General features: G+C 38.7%; 3 protein-coding genes across 3 annotated transcripts; all 3 read right to left on the bottom strand.

Moving 5' to 3' along the window:
- Positions 1–418: 418 nt before the first annotated feature.
- Positions 419–7,403, bottom strand: LOC146477894 (uncharacterized). Its single transcript, XM_085112541.1, has 5 exons — positions 7,311–7,403; positions 4,192–4,262; positions 3,437–3,853; positions 2,350–2,596; positions 419–1,820 (listed from the first exon to the last, which is right to left on the bottom strand). Exons 2-5 carry the CDS (start codon positions 4,259–4,261, stop codon positions 1,127–1,129), a joined length of 1,428 nt encoding a protein of 475 aa, XP_084968667.1. The 5' UTR covers position 4,262; positions 7,311–7,403; the 3' UTR covers positions 419–1,126.
- Positions 7,404–11,473: 4,070 nt separating this feature from the next.
- Positions 11,474–16,749, bottom strand: LOC146477893 (glioma pathogenesis-related protein 1-like). The gene is made up of 5 exons (XM_085112539.1): positions 16,624–16,749; positions 15,934–16,011; positions 14,811–15,110; positions 13,202–13,445; positions 11,474–12,285 (listed from the first exon to the last, which is right to left on the bottom strand). The coding sequence occupies exons 2-5, from the start codon at positions 16,001–16,003 to the stop codon at positions 11,946–11,948; spliced, it is 954 nt and encodes a 317-aa protein (XP_084968665.1). The 5' UTR covers positions 16,004–16,011; positions 16,624–16,749; the 3' UTR covers positions 11,474–11,945.
- Positions 16,750–17,173: 424 nt separating this feature from the next.
- Positions 17,174–21,066, bottom strand: LOC146477892 (ectin-like). The gene is made up of 5 exons (XM_085112540.1): positions 20,942–21,066; positions 20,509–20,583; positions 20,188–20,421; positions 18,332–18,575; positions 17,174–17,925 (listed from the first exon to the last, which is right to left on the bottom strand). Exons 2-5 carry the CDS (start codon positions 20,576–20,578, stop codon positions 17,586–17,588), a joined length of 888 nt encoding a protein of 295 aa, XP_084968666.1. The 5' UTR covers positions 20,579–20,583; positions 20,942–21,066; the 3' UTR covers positions 17,174–17,585.
- Positions 21,067–21,799: the final 733 nt, after the last annotated feature.

Here is a 21,799-nt window from a genome sequence, read left to right as displayed (position 1 = left end):
AACAGAAAGAAAATACAAACTGATAAGGAGGGGATTCTGTCTGGATACTATCATCTGCCAGTTGCAAATTTAATTTTTTTCTCTGACTTTCTTGAGCGTAAATTCTGTCCATAGTTTTGACCGATAATTACACGAACCGAAGTCCTGTGGTATAAAGTGAAATATCTCATAACCTCACACCGTCTAATAATTGCTCCGTTGGATGGTACTTCTTTCGGGTGTCGTTAAACTGTTTTCTGTTGAATACAACAATTTGCCTGTTGAACTGTAAAATAACGATGGTTTACTTAAGCGTTCGTCGTGCGTTTCATCCGCCGCTAGTTAAAGAGATCCAACGTAACAAAACCCCGTTCGTGTTACGGCAAAAAAACACTCTAATAGTAAACACACATTATTCAATCAATCAGACAATCACTCATTTATTTAGCCATTCCAACGTAATCACATGAGGACCCTGATCATGAGGACCCTGATCAAGCTTGAGTTTAGTAAATTGTTATCTTGAATAAACTAAATGTTCTAATTTCTTTGATAGATTTTGCCAAATTGCTCTATATTATTTGGTTGACCGATCGGATTGCTGAAAACCGAGTGACGTTAAAGATAAATATCGATTGATTTCCAGAACGTTCTGGGACAACAAGCAAAAACCAACCAATCAAAGCCGCGTACGTTTGTTTGTGATCACATGCATATAGCTGGAGAAATTTCTCGCGGATGACGGTTCTGGCCGACCATCCTCCTCCAGGATAGCGGTAATTGCAGGAACGAATTCAAAACTTTTGGTTTATGATATTCCATAAAAGAATTTTCCTGTTTACTTTAATATGTTGTTGACTTGTCGGCTGACGCATAGCCGACATAACACTGACACCTCTACATGTCACAATTTCTACTGACGATGGTTGTTGCGCATCACAAATATGTTTTGTAGATTTAAAACTGTCGTTGCACGTTGTATTTTGGAAAATAACTATGAACTTGCATTAATAGTATTCTAAATTTTGCTATAAGTACTGAATTAAAATAACTGCAGCTTCGAAAAAAGAGCTTCTTGGTAAGCAAACGACATTACTAGCAAATAACATGCTTTAGTATCATCCTTTTGGGATCGTTTGAATGAACATTATGGTAAAAACCAAACAACTTCATTATCCCCTTTCATAGTATTTGGGCGGTGAGGTACCTTAGCCCTGAACGACCTGGGCCTTGTTTCATATTCATTCATATTCTCTGTCATGAATTGCGGTGAATTGTCACCGTTATTTGCCTGGTAGTGTTGAGAACGAAAGCGGCGGGAAACCGTCGGATTTGAACTGTAACTGGGGACCCTAACGTAACCGGTATTGACCTCTCGAACACCTAACAAATTGCCCCTAAGCCCTCTGGAATTTTTGAAATACACATCTCTATATCTCTGCATATTACTATAATGAGAAGAAGCTCTATTCCCTAAGCGGAATTCAGCGTTATTAACAGATTTATCTCGTATCATATTGTCTTGCTGTTGGTTTCCTGGGCCGGCATCCTTGACTTGACTTTCCTCGCGTGCTATTGTTCCAGAGTTTACAGCACTACAGTTATATGCAACTGGATCAAAAGTCCCCTTTTCCACATTTTCCTTGAAGGCTTCCTCTTCGTCGACGTTTCCTTTTGGTCTGTAACGTGCTACGATGAAGCTACAATTCATCCCCCACTTTTCTCCGAACGCTCGGCCAACGCCAATTTCTTCTGTGGCTTTCCACACAAGCTGAGAGAAATGTCCCGATGCGTCTTGAAAAGCATGAATTGAGAAATTGTGCCGACAAGCTTCTTCGTACCTAAACAATGACCAACAGTTAATCAATCAATCGATCAATCAACCAATCAGTCAGTCAGTCAATCAGTCAGTCAGGTATTCAGTCAATCAATAGACACAGAAGCTGTTGAAACTAAAACTCACGTATTAAATAGCTTTAAATGGGCCCCAAAACCACACAGGACACAAAAAGACGTACACAATCGTTCGTAATTTTACTTTAACTGTCAATAAGATGCGTTTTCCCATACAATTTTTGTTATTACACAATGGATATTGTGATGTTCGAATTACGTGACGCTAATGCATACATTACAAATGCCTACCTGGCCAATCAGTCAGTCAGTCAGTCAGTCAGTCAGTTAGTAACTCAATCACTCAATCAATCCAATTACCATGCATTTGAAGGACTAACCCAACTACCGCTTTAATCATTTAGTCCTAAAACAGTCTACATTATACTAGGAGTGTAAATAAATATAACAATTAATAAATGCAGACATAAAAACAGACAAGCAAATCAGGTGCAAGAGGCATGGATATCGTGTTACCATTTCTTGATGGCTTCCTCGGCGGTTATCCCTCCTCCAGCAGCTGTGGTACAGCCCATGGCCAAATTCTCTCCTATGCTTGGTCTTGTCGAAGGCGGGGAGTGTTCAAGATCCTGTGTACGAGCGAGAACACGAGCATACCTTTTGGCAGATAGGGACATTTGTGTGTTGTTCTGAACAGGTGGAGAGAAATGCACTGAGCGGAGTTCATTGTGAGCAGCGACCATTTCATCAATAAATTGGTTATCTGTAACAAATTTTAAAGAAAAAAGATTTTGACTTTATCCTTATTAAATTGGAGAACTTGAAAGGAAGTGAATATAAGATGGTTTATTATGACCTATCACAGGATAACCTAGCCAGTACTGGTTATATATTCGGTTGCAGTAGAACTAGCTGTAAGGTAAAACTCATACGAAACAGTGTATACTCCTTATTCGTAAATGGCGGATGCACGGAAAAGGTCTAGGAGTATTGCTTCAAAACGAGGCAAGGGACGTTTCGGTGGGGACTCAAGCAAAGAAAAGTATGATATGATGGGCTTTGTCTCTTCGTAACTTTGTGAGTTTGCTTAAAGTATAATTCGTATATGGTTTTGGGATTCAATTAGCTATATTACTGCTTATTGAGAAAGCGTTTCAAGTAGAATTTAATTAAAGGTATAGAGGTAGCTATGCTAGTTGACTTTGGTTTCAGTAGCTAGTTTTTTAACAGTAAGCTTTCGAAAGTACGATTTTCTTCGTTCTAAAATACGAGAAAGCCAGTATCCGTTCTTTTTTAGCGAAAGGCTACAAGTCCATTCCAACACCATTCACATGCCAGGTAATAATTTTGTAATCTGGGTAATTTTAAGGTTAAATGGAAAATCAGTCAGGTTTTACTGACAACGAAAAGTGATTGAACGTTCTCTGCATGGTAAATTGCATACTCCAACTGTACAGAGCTGCTGTACCAATCGATAGAAAACGGATTAATGGATTTGGAAAAAAAGTTACTTTTGGGACCCAAAACTCTTCGCATGCTGGAAATGAATTACACATACCATGTGAAAACGAACTTACAAGACAGTTTTCTGAGTTTAACTCACCTTCCGCCGTCAAAACAACTCTGGCTGGATTTACTGCTTCCTCTTTTGTAGGAAGTGGCGTGCTAGGCCTGTTATTTGAAGGAAATGACGTACTTGCGCCACCGTTTGGAGGAATTGACGTACTGCGCCCATTGTTTGCAGGAAGTGTCGCACTGGCCCCTCTGTTTGCAGAAAGTGATGCAAAGGGTAAATTGTTTTCAGGAAGTGACGCGCTAGGCCCATTATTTGAGGAAGGTGACGCATTGGGACGATTTATTGATGGAAGTGACGTATTTACTGCAGTTTTGTCGTCATTTGGATTGTCTGATTCTGCTCCTATAACCATTTCCAGTTTTATCTTTGCCACGCCTTTGACAATGGTGTATTCTCCTATGCCTCGTACGCCATTGTCGTTAATCGTGAAAGTCCCGGATGAATCTGTAAGTTTTGGTTGACGTTTTAGACCAAGGTGCAACTGCTCTAAAACTCATGCAGTCGTGTTCCCAGCTTTAAGTTTTCTTATATTTTTTTATGAGTATGATTTCATACAAGCTGGGATGTATTAACAGAAAAATATGAACTTTATACTGTGATTAGTATAGTAAATCTTTGTATAACACAAATCACTTAACCCTTAATAAAATAGTTCTCAGGGAAATCTATGCGGCGAATTCTCGCTACTGCTCCAGGTTCTTGAATGCACAGGTCCGAAATCACCTTTCCCTTTATAAAATTACTATTGCTTCGGTTTATCAAGGCTGTAGGCTCACAATTACCTCCAAGACTTTTCTTTGGAGCAAAACAAACCAGGACACAAACAGGCAAGAAGGGAAGTGTACGCCACATGCTGAAAGAAAAACAATAAAGGTACAGTTAGGTTATTTAACTGTGCACTTTGCTTGGGATTTAACAACGTTCTGAAATGTAAAAGGTTCATGAAAGTGACTACTGTAATCGTAAACGTTAAATTAATTTGACAGGGATGTAGTCAGACATTCAGGAGAAACGTATACAAAAGCTGAGAGCACTGACTTAAAGTTGCAAGCTTTCATGGGGGGGGGGGGGGGGGGGCATGCTTCCCAGACAAATTTGAAATTTAGAATCTCTGCTTTTGGTCTTAATCGACCATTTTATCAGATTAGTTTCTTATGTTCATGGTTTACTAGGAATTGAAGGATTTGATACTGACTGAATCAGAGCCCTGCGTTTAACAGTCGCTTAATGTTTCATATAATGAACTCAAATATGATTTTGTCATGAGTTCTATGACTTTTGCTTAATCTCTTTACTATAAATTTAACCTCTTGTTCTGTCGGTTTTATAACTACGCTTCTTCTGTCACTTTGGCCTTTTAAACTAATTGAACTGCGTCATAATTGTTTCAGCCTTTCTTGTTCAGATCTATGTTATTGTTTGAATAGTGAAATTAGCTTAATTTTGCACTGATCAATTGTAATGCTGGATAAGGCTCCAGCATTAGTTTTTGTTGTAAGATCTTGTGGTTCTATCTCTCTTTCATCCTTTCTTTAGAGTTTCAGCTTCTTATGTAGCTATGCAACAGTACAAATGATACAATAGGTGCGGTTCTACTAGCCTTTTCACCCTTCGGTAAAGAGCTGTTGCCCACGGGGATGCAACTTTTTGTGTGTGTAACCGATTTTCCCAGAGTGAAATTCCCTTCGAGAAATTTCCATGGAGACGTCAAAAAGAACAAAAGAATTTCCCATGACAGTTCCCGAGGTAACTTCTATGGGTTAATAAGAACCAAAGCGGCTCAACCAATCAAGGGAAAGTGAAACGTACCAAACATGTTGTTTACGTGCTGTGTTCATCGTAAGGTCAAATCGTACCCTCTACTGCATTTCAAGCACGACAACAATCACAGCATGGCTCACTCTTTCCACCAGTGGTCCAGAACCCTATCGTACAGGGGTCGCTGAAACCAATTTTGTGGTCGCGTAAATACCCATGTTCGTCCACGATTTCGAAAAACGAGTCGGCGTGTTCTTAAATATAAAACTAAAAACTGCAAGCTCTGGAAAAAGTATATTTGTTGTCGGTGTCGACGTTCTCTTCTTGAAATAAAGACATGCTGAATTACTAAACCTATTTGAGGTGGTGGTTGCAATAAAAGCGGCAGAATTGCCGAAAACATTTCATAGTTCGTGTCATTCGTGTTTACGTTTATCAGTGTTTCTCGTCAAATAGGGTAAAGGTTTACCATTCCCCTTGGGCAATTTATCAGGGTGTAACCGCAAGCATGAAATCGATCAAAACCCAGACTGAACCCAACCCAAGCTGTTTTCCCAATGGAAGCTTTGGGGAAGAGGTCTAGTGTAACCGCACCTAATATAGCTATAGAAGGCGAAGGTACGTTTTGGTCACGAATGTGTTTTGTTTGTGTTGTGGGAACTCATTGTCTTCATCCTTTTTTCGTATACTATTCCACTGCCTGTTTTTTGTAATGCCATTACATGAACAGGCAAGAACACCGTTGCGATCCTCTCTTATAGATCTCAGTTGCAGGGAATGGCTTCAGTCAGAGTGGCATTTGTGAGTTGCTCTTAATGCAAGGTCACGTTTCTTAAGGCATAAGAAGCATAGTCGCGAAAAAAAAAAACTGAGCAAAAAGTCATGTTTAAAATAAAGAAAATGACCTTTTAGCTCATAATTTGTAACAATTTACGTTTACTGAACGCAGGGCTCTACTTTTATTCAGTATCATATCAGCTGTAATTCACACACGCACACACAAACAAAAAAAATTAAAATGCACACAAGGAGCTAAATTGGTCGAAAGACGAGGAAAAAGAGCAGCCAACATGAATCAGTTAAGCGTCATGCAGGCCTTCCACATTTTTTGACCAGAACGCATTGCTGCTATAGCTTCTGATCGAAAGCATGACGACGGAAGTTACGAGCAGGTCCAATTTTTACCAACGATTAAAAGACAATGTCTCCATTTTGTTATGTGTGTGCCGGCTATGTTGAACACTTCATGAGTTTGATCAACTATATCGTCATTGGCGGCAATCGTAATATGCTAACCATTAAAAGTTTCTCACATAAACAGGGAACAAAAGCATGTATGCAGGCTAGATCGAAAAAGCATCTATACAAAAGGATTACATGTATCATCCTTCGATAAGTCAGTTCACAGCGTCGTAAAACTATGGTGGTCACTTAAATTAACAGGTGATGCAATTATAGAATGCGCGAGCCGATTGCTATTTTGAAATGATATTGAAACATATGTCTAAGGAGAATTCAAAACTGGCAATGCATGAAATCCTTTTTTTTTTTTCTTTTTTTTTTTTTACCAACCCAGAAAATAAATCCCAAAAAATTTTCACTAATATAAATAGACAAAGGTTACTTTCACTAAAGGTTACTTAATAAGGGCCGTGGGGTGGCTGCCGGTGATATAGATGATTTTCATCTCTCTGTGAAGGCGAATAAAGTACTCTTTTCTTTATTTCACCCTTCTTTGAAAATTTCGAAACGTTTCCTTCTCAATGAATTATCCAAAACTTTGTAATACGCAAAGAAATCTTTAGATTGAACTTTATCGACAGTAAATTTTTGGCCATTTACTACAAACTCAACACTAAAATTGAAAGCAGCTTTCTTGAAAGAATAAAAAGATGTACAGCTGCATTTACGATGAAATTAAATATATTTCTAGCTGGCAAAAATGTTGCCTTTGAATTAATTTTAGCGAAAGAAAATCTTTTGTAGAAGTTATTGTTTAATTAGACACACAATTCTGAAACAATGTTTTGCATTTACTCGAACTGGAAATGGCAATAGAAATGTCCATTTTTATGTACCATTGAAATGCAATTAAGATACTTATTCCAATTTCTTCAAAATCTTGCAGCTTTAAGATTCCTACCTTAGATAGATGAAAATGTCGTCGTGTTCATTCAAACCTCCATCCGTCCTTGTTTCGCTGAAAGTTAACCTTTTAACCTCTGAGGGGTTACCATGTCGCCCGACACCTGTTTAAGGAGCACGCTACAAGCTTGTTTTGTTTGTCTTTATTTATTATTGTTATTAACTTTTTAACCTTAAGCAAAACTAAATGTCGTATGTTTTCTTCCTCGACCCAGAACTGAATGCCGTTTTAGATTAATCAACAACTGCGGGTAAACAAGTGTTTGGTTTATCAACGAAGTTGATAACTTAAGTAAATTGACCGCCGTAAAGAGATGCGAATGCTGACGTTTCCGGAGCGTTTACTTAACTCTTCGTACTCTGACGAGGGGCTACTTTAGTTATCAGCTCTTTTGAAAAACTAAACATTCTTTTCTACTCCCCACTGACGTAGCACCGCAGTTTGTTTAGAAACTAACCTCCTTGTCGATTTGCCGGTAAACAGGGGAAGATTGTTTTACAACGATGGAGCTTCCATGTAGCAGTGAATAACAAAAAGAATATCAGAACTTTCACCACATTTATCTTAGGTCACTCAAAATACTCGGACCTCAAAATGGAAGAAATTAAACAGGATCCAATTTGTCTTCTGAAACGAAAACTAACCTAAAGTGGCCACTAGGGGTTCTTCATGATCAGTTGCAATTTTCGTTTTCTAAGCACAGTCTCTGAAAATCTCCTTTCCTAACTTATGGCAGGTTACTTAGAGTGCCGAGAAATTAAATGGCTCAGTTATATAGAGATTTATTCTACACCTTCTACCAAAGCAGACAATACTCAATTTCAGCTAAGCGTTTAAGGAGGAAAAAGCCAACAACTTTATATAATTTTTTTATGATTTATGATAATTTTCAAGTTGACTTTCACGGTCCGCAATATCCTCTTCTTAGCTTTAATTTCTAAGTGGATAATTTTGGTCCATATTCTTGGTGATGAGAAGCGCATTCCCCTTTTCTCGTAGGATTATGACGATGATGTAATATATCAAACACGAGAAGGCGTGTTTCATCAGATATCCAAACACTGAGAAGTAGGTTGAAAAAACGAGGCGCAGCCGAGTTTTTTTTAAACGGCTTCGAGGCGAAACACATTTTCGTGTGTTTGAGATGGCTTCTCAAATGACCAATAATTCTTGGAGAAATTCAAGGCTAAAGTTGGCAAAATTTTATGGTAATTCGGATCACATATCCAAACCACGGTCACGATAGTGATTTTCTTTGTTTTCTCTTGATGAATTATTAATGAGCTTGAGAAAGCTATGTCAAAATTTAGTTGTGGTTGGAATTTTTGTAAGAGGGACACGTTTCATGGACATAAAACATTTCGTGATGAGTGCGCGACGCAGTGTTATTGGAGTTACAAGCTTTATGTTCTTGTTTCTAAACGTCCCATCCCTCCCCTATTAGGTTCGTTTGCTACAAAATATTCTCTTCACCCCACTCGCCGACGGGATAAGTTTGTCACCCCAATTCGCTAGTGAAGGTTTTGAATTTCGCGGTCGGAAATTTTGTTCCTCATTGGTAATGCTAAATTATTGTTTAAGTAACAAAATAAAAGCCTTAAAATCTTAAATAAAAGTAACATTAAGTGATACAAAAAGCGAAGTCATCTTGTGAACGTTAACACTGAAGTTAGTGCAGGCCTTATCAAAACCTAAACTACTATTTCAAGGCACAATTACAACAACATGGTTGACACTTGTTTCCATATCTCAAACTGACCTTAGACGTTTTAGGAGGTTATATAATGTAGTACTCCTATCGTCATAGTATTTACATGACTGCCACAAGAACTGAACTCTGTTTATTATGCAGAGAACTGAGTACAAGTAGATGAGCTCCAGTTAGACTAGGACTGGCAGCATTTTGTGTCTTTTGTTCAGTTTAATTACAGCACTAATCGATAGTATTTTAGGGTCAATGGTGTAATGTCACCTTATTATATTTAGTTTTATTTTAAATAGCGCAATAACGTATTTACATCAAGGGAAACATTAATTCAGGATGAAAATGGATTGCAACTTAAGAAACTTATTCAATTTTTCAAGTTTTCCCTGTGTAGTTTGGATAAATCGATAACAATTGATTATGACTGGTGCTCTTAGACAGAAACATACAACCTGGGATTATATACTTCTGTCTAAGAGCAATGTTAGTAAGAAAAAAAAGTTCTTTGTCAAATATATGGGGTTGAGCAGTTTTAAGCAAATAGAGAAAAATCTCCGTGATAGAGGCCCTGTCAATGATTTAAACACGGTTAGCTTTCATTTTTTCGTGATGAATAACTCTATATCAAATTTACAATCCTGGACAGCTTGCCGGCTAGTTGATGTAGCGATTAATAGAAAGAAGAAATGAGGCGAACGACACGGGTTTGAGTCGTGCGTTCTGATTTTTAATCTTTTAATTGAGAAAAAAGAAGTTATTTTGGGATACGAAAACAAGTATCAACCAATTAACATTCATTTACTGTGGCCACCTGTTGACCAGTCGAGCTATAACCTGTATTTAAACTTGGTATCCAAGGCAACTCGAAGAATTCCGAGGATTTTCGACCTCATTTCCTCAATTTTATGGATAAAGTTTTTTTTTTTTTTTCAATTTGGAAAGATTAAAAAAACGTAAGGAATGTAAAGATGTTCAGTGCCTATTGTTCTAGTTGAAATTTGAAGGGTAAAAATGAATGTAGCTGGAACTAAAGGACACAAATGATGGGTTAGAAGGAAATTAACTCTGAAGTACATGCTAAAGTGCTAAGTGAACCCATGATTTTCCTACTTAGTGTTAGAAGGGAGATGGGAGACCACACGAGGCAAAGAAAAATATCTTTGACCTCGGTGCCGGAATTCGAATTGAACCCACAAGCCCCGGATTTAATCGTCTGTTGCTCTACTGACTGAGCTACGAGGCCAGAGCAAGTCCTGTGCGATATACTGGTGGTAACTGCGGCAAATGTGAATATGAAGGGATACAAGTTAATGATATCTCTGGCCACTGGCGACTCTGAAATGTACGTTGAACAGTTTTTCTCATTCCCTACTAGGGCTAACGCTCAATGAAGAATAAAAAAGGTACAGTTTGTTTTTCTTCCGGGTTAGTTTGTTAAATTTCAAAGTGGGAGAAAACACTTTGATTTTAACCTTTTTCGCTACGGTAGCCAGGGGAGGGTTCCAGGGGTTCCGGAACCCCCATCCCCCCTCTCGCGTCAAGGAACCCCCCTCTTCTATTTTTAACAGTGATTTTATCACAGCAAGAGTGTGATGGACTCTCGACATCTGGACTGAGTGGTTCGATCTGGGGGTCACTACCGCGCCAAATATAGGTGTTGTGCCTTCCATCCCGCGCCGGACCAATCAGCAGCAACATCGCGACAATGTACCAGCCCAGACACCATCTGATTACTGTAAGAGGGCAGTTGCTATTCCCCTTCTAGACCATCTACAATCAGAGATGAAAACATGCTTCAATCCTACTAATGATGCTGTCTTCCCCAGCCTCTTTAATCTTCTTCTTGAGTTGGTAGCCGTCAGAGACAGAAATCCTGACATTGAAGCAGCGCTAGATTTACGAGAACGACTTTCCTTCGCCTCATGTGGTTGATGTTGAGCTCCTGCGATGGAAGAGAAAGTAGTGCAGCACTGATGACCCGTGACCCGTGCAGTTCAGACACTCGCAGCATGCGATCGAGAGTTCTTTCCTAACATCCACACATTGATCCGCATTTTGTGCACGTTGCTGATAACGTCAGCTGAATGTGGGCGCTTATTCAGTACACTAAGAAGGTTAAAAACATACCTGAGGTAGACCATGTCAAGCGAGCGAAAGTCTGGGGTGGCGTTGAGACATAAATATCGAGGAAGTGATAAACACGTTTGCTCAACGGCAACCAAGCCGTCTTCTGTTTGAGTAGCGTAAACGCCAAAGTCTTGTACGTACGTAATGTAAGGATTTTGGACCAACCGTTTTCGTTGGAACCAATTTGGAACCATCCTTGGAGACCCAGGGGCAGATAGTTGGGTCAAAAGGAAGTCGAACCCCCCTCCTAAAAATCCTGGCTAGGCCCCTGGTAGCAGTAGCAGCATATACGGTAGTTCATAATGCCCCATGAACTTAGAGACGCACCTTTCTATTTTCTATGTTTATTTCAGTTGTGTCTGAAAATGACAGGCATTGTAGTTGTCTACAGCTATACAGGTTATTGACAGAATTCTGTTAAAACGTTGACAAAAGATTTTGTTGGGTGACCTTTGTAACTAGCCTCTTATAGCAATGATGCAGAGATGGCTGTAATGACGTTACCAGACATTCTCACCATCGACAGCCATGTTCACAAACAACAAGGGATATATCATCGTAAACGAGTAAAAATCCATATTAAAGGGAGTTTTTGTTTCTTATATTTCTTCTTATACAATCCGGTCAGGGCCTTTTTCAATATTTTTTACGGTAAATTAGGCTCTTTGATGATTAATTAAAATAACCCACAATTCGCTCGAATTAATGTTATTCTAATTAAAAATATATTACTTTTCCATAGCACTGTAAGGTAAAGATTCCGGAAGGCAATGTTCATCGCAGTTGTGTTTTTGAGACTTTCACAATATTTGAATGTGAGGTTTCTTCGTTCTGTATATGTACTCCCTTGATGAAATCTTTGGTTTATACACTCCCAATCGAGGTAATGTATCACGTTGAACATGACTGCAGTAAGACGAGTCAAAGTTCCCTTTGCTGACGTCGGAGGCGAACTCGGATCCGATGTTTCCCAGAGGTCTATAGCGGGCAACAATAAAAGTGCAATTCATGCCAAATTTGGTACCCATGGCTTTACCGACACCCAGCTCACGTGTAGCATTCCACACCAGCTGGGAGAAGTGACCAGACTTGTCTTGATAGGCTTGATTGAAGAAATTGTGGCTACATACCTCGTCATACCTGATAAAATGTATGGAATAAATAATTGGGTATGTTTAGATATGAATACTCTATTTATGTCATACTACTTCATTGTTGCTTTAAGGGTTGGAGAGGGAGTAGTAGAGTAAGTAATTATAATGTATCGATATTGTTTCCTTCCCCTTCACAATTCAAATTTTATAATTGGATATTTATGCAAAATCAATGGTGAAATGAAAGGATCGTCTGAACTGCGAATAAGTCACACAAGAACAAGCTAAGTTTCATCTTAACATTTTTTATCTGCCAGGGATACCTAATGACATTCAGGGCTCCATTTAAACCAGCTATCTTAAACTGGATGCTCCTGTATGAATATTTATTGAATAACTAAAATAAATAAATAAATCAATAAATAAATAACGTATAACAAGAATCATATTATTACATTAATTATGAAAAGAATTACACCGAAATTCAATGGAACCAAAAATTTAAGCATCACCAAAAATAGTGTTAGGAGAAAACAGCATCCCAGCATTACTTTGTTTGCCAGATGATAGAGAATTAGACAAACTAAGAAAATGCACATCCTCATAGACCCAGTGGCTAAAACTGAATCAAGATATTTAGCACTTTTGAAAACACTAACAAATAAAAAAAAATTAAAGTTGAAATGAAATGGTGCCCATTCATTTTTCCGACTGGGAGCGTGAAAGTCAAAGCTCCTTTCCACTTGCTTCTTTGAAAATATTAAACCTCAGCGTAATTGCGAGGCCTTTGGAGAAATGAATAAACATGTTTATTCAAATTCATTTGTTTTGTTCATCCGACTACCCATACTTCCTTTCGGCCTTGTCAGGTAAGCCTGAGGCTTTCATCCGGCAACCTAATTTTAATCAACCATACAACCCAGCATGCACCCGCCTCCTCGAGTATAGTTCCACGTTCTCACCATTCCTTTGCAGCGTCTTTGGCCGTGATACCTGGTCCAGAGGAGGTGCACCCCATTGCCAAATTCTCGCCTTCATCAGGGCGGCTAGCCTTGTCTGAATGTCTTAGGTTTGCCTCAGCAGCCAGTTGAATGGCCAATGCTTTGGCGTCAAGCGACATGGTCCTGTTCTTTTTCAAAGGTGGAGACAAGTGAATGGATCGCAGCTTATTATGCTCTTCTAGCATTTGATCCAAAAAATCTTCATCTGAAAGAAACATTTCATCGTCCAAATGTGTAAACTGATGCATTTCCATTACATTGGCTGTTCCAAAGTTCATAAAGGGACTGGGTCCTGGCTTACACATTGTTCAAATCACGTCATATGAAGAAATGAACCCCATCGCCAGGAAGATCACATAACAGTTAGGAAATGTGGTTTGGTTATATTTTATTGCCAAGTAACAAGGCTGTGTGTCCCGTCAAAGATTGCCCAAATTGGGATGGCGTCCCCAAATCCATACAAAGTTTCTAATTCTTTCCTAATTTTGAAAACCTTCTGCATATGGTTGCAATCTAATGACAGAACCTAAAACTTGGTGAACTGACTTATTTTAATGTGAGTTTCTTGTGACGGTCCCCACTTGCTGGTTAAAGGATTAAAAAATAAAAACTCATCCCCGGTCTCCATTTGAACTCCGGATCGGACAATACTAAAGAGACGGGGAAAACATTTTTCGGAAATATTGAAACAGCACAGCTGGGACACGTCCAAATAACAATTTCTTTTCCTTCTGTTCCTTTCAATTACAATCCTGTACTCGTGTTCCAATGAATACTGTTAACATGTGCTCCATTCTTTTACCTACTGTTTCAAAGTTTAAATCTGTTCAAGGAGCGAAGAATATTTACAATTAATAGGTAAAGAAGCACGGTGCCATCCACTGACGAACAAGACAGTTCTTGACACCTCTACAGAGATCTGCTTAACATGCGAGACAGACAACGACTAATCTATGACCTTTCTAAAATGCTCACTTATTTTATCACGTGTCAAGTACTATTTTCAATTTATTATTATTATTATTTTTTTTTTTTAACTATTCCAATGCCTGCGGGTTTTGATGCAATGTATCAAACACGAAGAAGAGTGTTTCATCCAATTTCCAAACACCGAGAGAGCGGGTTCAAAATGCACGGCACGGCCGACTTCTTTTTAACCAACTTCGAGTTGCTTAAAAATCGGATGATATAATATATATAGCTTCTCAAACCAGTAATAATTCTTGAGGAAATTTAAAGCAGAAATTCACTAAATTTGTGACAGTTATATCACTTTTCCAAACCTCTTTCGCGTTTGCGTGCAATTTCTTAATTATTAATGAGTCAGTGCAGAGAGTTTACAGTTAGAAGAACACAAAAACCCAGCACCGCATGATCTAAATCACGTCACATTTCTGATAAACAAACACTATTTTCAGTTAGCCTTTTTGTGATAAATTCGCCTTCTCGCTATGCGCTCCAATGCATAAACTTTAATTAATAGATATATGGATACTGATAACCTATTAGGTGTCAACCGCCATTGTAAATGCATAAGAATTACAACTTGTTTTAAGATCCACTGACTTACCCTCTTTAGTGAAGGCAACTTCCATTTCAGCGTTATCACCCTGAGAAGTTATTTTTAAAGAGTTCTCAGTTGCAGCTTTGTCTCCAGCAATCACTACTTCAGGTGCAGCTTTGTCTCCAGCAATCACTATTTCAGGTGCAGCTTTGTCTCCAGCAATCACTACTTCCTGTTTCTGAGCCATTTTACCAAGCACCATATGGAGGCCAACCTCTGCAACACCATTAGAAATGGTGAATGTCCCTTCACCAGCTACGCCGTTACCAGTGATGTTGAATGCTCCACCTGGCTGGTTGATAGAGGCTGAAACGATTGAGGTAAATATTTCTTATAAAACTGAAGACTTCTAATCCCCTCTGCGCATGAGCAGACTTAAAAGGTGATACGAGTGTTGTTGTTGTTGTTGTTGTTGTTGTTGTTTTGTATGGAGCACCTGGTGGGTAGATCGTGGACGACCTAAAATAACTAAGTGTAGAATAAGGAATGATGCCCACTAGTGGACACAAGTCTTTAACCAATCAGTTCTTGCTGAAGCAACTATCGAATTGCTAGTTCCAGTCTCTTGTAGCAAACAAATAAAATACATTTATGGACTCATTATTTTCAAGTCGTGATACATGGCATAACTTGTTTAATACACAAAATTAAATTAATTTGCACATTCGTGCAATTACGATGATCTTACTGCATTTAGATTAAATATATACTGCAACCCGCAGGTAGCTTAGGTTAATTGTGGCGGGATCTAGCTAGGATGAGAACAAATTAGAGGAAAGTGAATGAAAACAGGAATTGTCAGGATTAAGTGTTATTTTTATATACATAAACGAAAAGAAGCGATTAAAACAAACAACGAAACGTACTACTTTTCTCGTCTAATGCAATTTTTACACGGTTTTCCGTCCAAGACAAGATTTCGTCTGATTTTCCAGACATTTTCAATTAGACGAAAAAATTGACAGTTAAATTTCGAAGAGGAAACTAGTCCTTCACCGCGTTCTGGTCAGACCCGTTTAATACATCGCTCAGTTCTCCGTATTTGATATTGGTTATTAGACTATTCACCAACAGAAGGACAATGATGAAGAATTAAACTGCAATTTTCTTACTTCTGTGGTTCTCTTACCTCCGCGTGCATTCATTAGCCAGGCCGTGAGAAAAATGAACTCCTTCGGAAGGATTTGGATATGCATCATGATTATACCTGAAAGGAAAACCTAGTGTTTAATAAAGTTTTATTTCGCACACAATATTATTCTTGGCGTATCAGCTGTCTTTGTGTGACAAATGTTTTGATGTAATTCCCCCCGCATCGCAAATCTAGCCTCGTTCTGTCTAAGTTTGAGCACCCCGCCTCCCGCTGCAATTTTTTCCCTTACTAGAGTAAACGCCGAATTTAATTAATGTTGAAGTGCTAATGCCATTTCATTTGACCTGGTATAAATTTTACGCGCTTTAAAACACAAGATATAAACGGGTTGTTCGTGTAGGTAAATTGTACGTGTTCGTGATACATGCCAAAACATTCTAAATAAGTAATATGTTCACCGAGAAATTGGTTTCTGTGTATGGATCTGAAGCTGAAACGAAAAGCACTGGTCGTATTCATTTTAACAAATAAGGTTTTGAGTGGGTGACATTTGTTTCGCGTTTAGGAATTGAACATCGCTTTCATTTTACTTCATTTCACATGAAGTGGTAAATCGTTCCTTCGAACGCTGTGTCAAATAATTTCTGGCAGCTGTTAATTTAACCATTTAGCTAAGAAAGTTCCTTTCCTATTACTAATTTCTCTTTAGACTAAGTTGTTTCTTACCTCAGTAAAAAGGGGTCTTTCTGTCTTATATGATTAAGGCAATCGGTGAACACGGAGCCGGCCTCGTCTTTTCTTGGTAACAATAAGCGAAAATGTTTTCTGACCTAAAGGTCATAAGGGCGACCGTTCCCTGCTTTACGGTGGATGAATCCACACCATGACCATAATATTTACCTTTTGTAATGGCGGCTACGAAACTCAAAAAAAAAACTTTAGATAGGTCATTCACATGTAACTAAGTAACGAAAGGAGCTTCTTTCTCGTATGGTCTCATTTAATTTTCCCACAAAAAATGTCCGTTTGTTTCCTTTATTCTGAAGATTGCTCATCCGTATCACTGGTAAAGCGTCAACGGGTTTGCCAACTAATTGAATCCTATCTTAACTCCAGTTTATGCATTGATCTTGAAGTCGCATATTAATCATCGATTGTACTGGTGCTGTGATTAGTCAATTTTACTAACCATCAAGTTGGATTCAAATATGCGCGCCGCGAAATTTGAACCAAGAGTTGTTTCCCTTGGAGTTTTGGAACTCCGATTTTTCGAACCAAATTCAGTTTCCCTATAGGAAAGTCGTGTTGTTTCCTTGGACAGGACACTTTGCTTCGCATTGTCTCTCTTCGACCCGTGTATAAATGGGTGGCGGCGACATACTGCTTGGGGTAACCCTGAACTAGCATCCCATCCAGGAAGGAGTAGGAATACTCCTAGTTGGTTCATGCTGCACTAGAAACCAGATAAAGCTATGTCCGCGTGGGCCACTCAGGCATTACCTTACTAACTGAATTTCCCGGTTAATTGGATTGCAAACGCGCCAGTATGAAACAACAATTGTAAGATTTGACTTTTAATGTCAATAAAAGTTGTATTCCAATAAAAAAAAGACATTACTTTTCATAGACCTCTAGGTTAAAAACGCTGAACGGCAATTAATTCTTCAACGTTGTATTTCTTTCCACCTTCACAATATTTGAATGTGGGGCTTCTTGGTTCTGTATATGTACTCCCTTGGCGCAATCTCTGGTTTATGCCCTCTCAATCTAGGCAATGTATCACGTTGTATATGACTGCAGTAAGACGAGTCAAAGTTCCCTCTGCTGACGTCGGAGGCGAACTCGGGTCCGATGTTTCCCAGAGGTCTATAGCGGGCAACAATAAAAGTACAATTCATGCCAAATTTGGTACCCAAGGCTTTACCGACACCCAGCTCACGTGTAGCATTCCACACCAGCTGGGAGAAGTGACCAGACTTGTCTTGGTAGGCTTGATTGAAGAAATTGTGGCTACATACCTCATCATACCTGGAAATAAAATGATTAAATAGTTTTAAGAGGTACTCCCGTTGATAGCGGGACATTCACTCCCTGATTGGGTGACCCTCAGTAAATAAAGGCATCCCTCTCTCTCTCTCTCTCTCTCTCTCTCTCTCTCTCTCTCTCTCTCTCTCTCTCTCTCTCTCTCTCTCTCTCTCTCTCTCTCTCTCTCTCTCTCTCTCTCTCTCTCTCTCTCTCTCTCTCTCTCTCTCTCTCTCTCTCTGACGCTCAAATTACCGTGTGAAATTGATGAAATTTTAATCGTCAGGAGACATATTACGAACGTTATCATCAACCTATGGCTTCTGGACTGGAGTTTAATTGTCACCTTACTACCGTTAGAAAATGAATCAGCATGAACCTGCCTCTTTAAGTATACATTTCAAATTCTCACCATTCCTTTGCAGCGTCTTTGGCCGTGATACCTGGCCCAGAGGAGGTGCACCCCATTGCCAAATTCTCCCCTTCATCAGGGCGGCTAGCCTTGTCTGAATGTCTTAGGTTTGCCTCAGCAGCCAGCTCAATAGCCATTGCTTTGGCCTGAAGCGACATCGTCCTGTTCTTTTTTAATGGTGGAGCCAAGTGAATGGATCGCAGCTTATTATGCTCTTCTAGCATCTGATCCAAAAAATCTTCATCTGAAAGAAACATTTCATTGACCAAATGTGTAAACTGATTCATTTCCATTACATTCCAAAGATACGGGCAAACACCTTTCCAAAATATTGAAACACAACTGGGACATTTCCAAACAGCAATTTTTTTTGTCTTCTTTTCCTTCCAATCGAATATTGTGATCCTGTGCTCGTTTTTCAATAAGTTCACATAAATACTGATGATATGTGCTCTATTTATTTACCTAGTGTTTCAAAGGTAAAATTTGTTCAAACAATAAAAAGCCAGAGTATATTTTACTCTTAGAAGAATGGAATAAAACAGAATAGAAAAACTTTATTTGTATATTCCTCCCTTGTAAAGGGATGATAAAATTTAGATTTTGTACCAAATAGCATGCCTTTGGCCTTGCTTTAATTTAACACCGGCATCCATTCTTCAACCCGATGTAGATAATTTTTTAAGACCTAAGTAATTTCCTTAGAGTCAAAACCAATCAATCGATTTGAAGACTAACTTACTAGCTGACATTAGTGCCAAAGTAGGCGTTACGTGTATAAATATATGATAATGATCATGACTCTGACAAGCAAGTGCGGATTTATCAGACCCATTCATTACAAATTACTTGATCTCTGTAACATGTTCACTCCGTTCAGTCTTTGTAACATGTTCACTCCGAGAACTTTGTCCTTTGATCTTCGTGACGCAAGTCAAAAGTTGTACTTGCCGAAACCGAGAACTGACTACCTGAAGCGTAGTTTCAGTTATAGAGGAGCTTCTCTTTGGAACGATCTTCCTGAGGATATCCGCACTACAACATCTCTTCGCAACTTCAAGAGAAGAATTAATAAATGGCTCTCTGTATCGGACTCCCACACGGCAAATATGCAAACCAGTAAATAGAAAATTATACTTAAGATGAATTTCTTCATTTGCTATTGTTGTACTGACGTTTTTACCGTGATTAAATAAAGATTTCATTCATTCATTCACACTTAACTCACAATAGCCACTACAAATTTACAAAAAATTACAATACATTAGGGATGAGATGTGTGTAAAAAGTCGAGTCGAGGGGATAAATGAACCTTGCGGTTTTCTGCCAAACTTGTGAGCTAAAAAGGACTAATTCTATGTCTTTTCTAGCAGGAAAGAGAACACATGATACTGCAAAGCGCACTCATGCTATAATGGGTCAACCCTTTCTCTTATTTATTTGTTTTTTGTCTATTCTAACGCCTAACGGGTTTTGATTTTATTGTTAGAGCACACAAGTACTCTGCACCGCGTGATTTAATAATAAATATATAATAAAATAATAAATGGGAATTTCAGTGAATTCTATGTGGTGGGTCTTCTATACACTGTTTCCAGGTCGAATTGGAATTTCGAAATGTTGGTTTTTGTGGAGGGAGGAAAACCGGAGTACCCGAAGAAAACCCTCGGAGCAGGGACGAGAACTAACCAGACTCTAACTCCAGCTCAATGACTGATGCACAAATACAAATTTAACCTTCTTATGAAAAATTTGCCTGTCGTTGCCGTCGATAGCCGCGCTTCATACATAATCTTTAATTGTATGCATACCTTAATTGACTTCAAAATATGCAACAACTAATGGTACTCACTTACCCTCTTTAGTGAAAATAATTTCGGTTTCAGTATTATCACCCTGAGAAGTTATTTTTAATGAGTTCTCAGTTCCAGCTTTGTCTCCAGCAATCACTACTTCCTGTTTCTGAGCCATTTGACCAAGGACCACGTGGAGACCAATCTCTGCGGTACCATTAGTGATGGTGAATGTCCCTTCACCGTCTACGCTCTTACCAGTGATGTTGAATGCTCCACCTGCCTGGTTGATAGAAGCTGAAACAGTTGAGGTGCGGTTAAAGTTTTTCCTAATAATTGAGATCACCAGCAAGTGTAAACGATTATCAGTGAGCCTTCTCTTACCTCCGTGTGCAATCATTAGCCAGGCCACGAAAAAAATAAACTCTTCAGGAAGTATATGGATACACACCATTATTTCTGGAGAGGAAAGCCAGTCTTTAGATAAGTGATGCAGAAATGAATCAATGTGCCCTTGTTGTTTGGTAATCAACTTTATTGGTGGCGCGATAGACAAGCCAGATCAACAAATCGTACTTAATGTGTTTCACATCAGAGGTTCCAAACACCTCGAAACAATAAAAGTTTGTCGGTGTTTAATCAAACTCCTTATTGACATATTTACATTCTTTTATATTTACTCTACTTTGCATTGTATGAAGTGGAAATTCGTACCTCCAAAGGCAATTTAAAATAATTTCCGGGCTTTCAATTGAAATATTATCTAAGAAAGCTTCCTTTTTATTATTATTCTATTCTAGCCTAACTTTTTTCTTACCTCAGTGAAAACAGCGTCTTACAGTTCTTTCTTGCTCATATGATTATGAGGTAATCGGTGAATACGGAGCCGGCCTTTCCCGCCTTTTCTTGGTAACAATAAGCGACATGTTTTGTGGTCTGAAGGTCATCAGAGTGACCGTTCCCTGCTATATGCTATACGGTCGCTGAATATGCACCATGACCATAACATGTACCTTCTTCGACGGCATTGAAAAAAGACTTTAGGCAGGCGTTCTTCTATGATTAACTAAAAGCGAAAGGGAATTTCTTTGTCAAATGGTATAATATGATTTTCCTCCGAAGATGTCCATTTATTTGCTTTACCCTGAAGACGTATGCTCGTCGATCCGTATAACTGGCAAAGGGCCAATGAGCGTGCCATTTAATTTATATCTTTTCTCCAGTTCATGGATCTTGAAGTTGTTTATTATATCACCGATTGCACGTGTGCTGCGATTGGCCAATTTTGCTGACCATCAAATCTAAGTTTCCTAAGAGGCACATATGGCAAACTTGCTTTTCCAATGCCACACACAAACTATGAAAAAGAGCTTCAGCCACTACTAGCTTTGGAGCTGTTCTTTGGCCAATTGAGCTGCCGCAGGCTAACTCCCTTATCGCTTTCCGGGCCGGCTGTGAGCGTTTCTTCTCATTGAGTGAAATGTAGAAATCTTTACACACGGCACTCATTTAAAGCTGGCTTTTTATTTTGTCATTAGTATTTTAATTGTGATAGTTCTGGAGTAATTATAGTAATTAGTGTAATGAAATACTAGTATCTGTAGTTTTAGTTTGTGATATTTCTAGTATATTCTGATGAGTTTTACCATGTATAAATAAAGTCATTCAATTCAAA

This window comes from Pavona decussata, unplaced genomic scaffold (genome assembly GCF_977016875.1).
Source record: "Pavona decussata unplaced genomic scaffold, jaPavDecu1.1 SCAFFOLD_67, whole genome shotgun sequence".
Lineage (NCBI taxonomy): Eukaryota > Metazoa > Cnidaria > Anthozoa > Scleractinia > Agariciidae > Pavona > Pavona decussata.
Note: the sequence above shows the minus strand (reverse complement) of the source record. Positions and strands in the feature narration are given on the sequence as shown.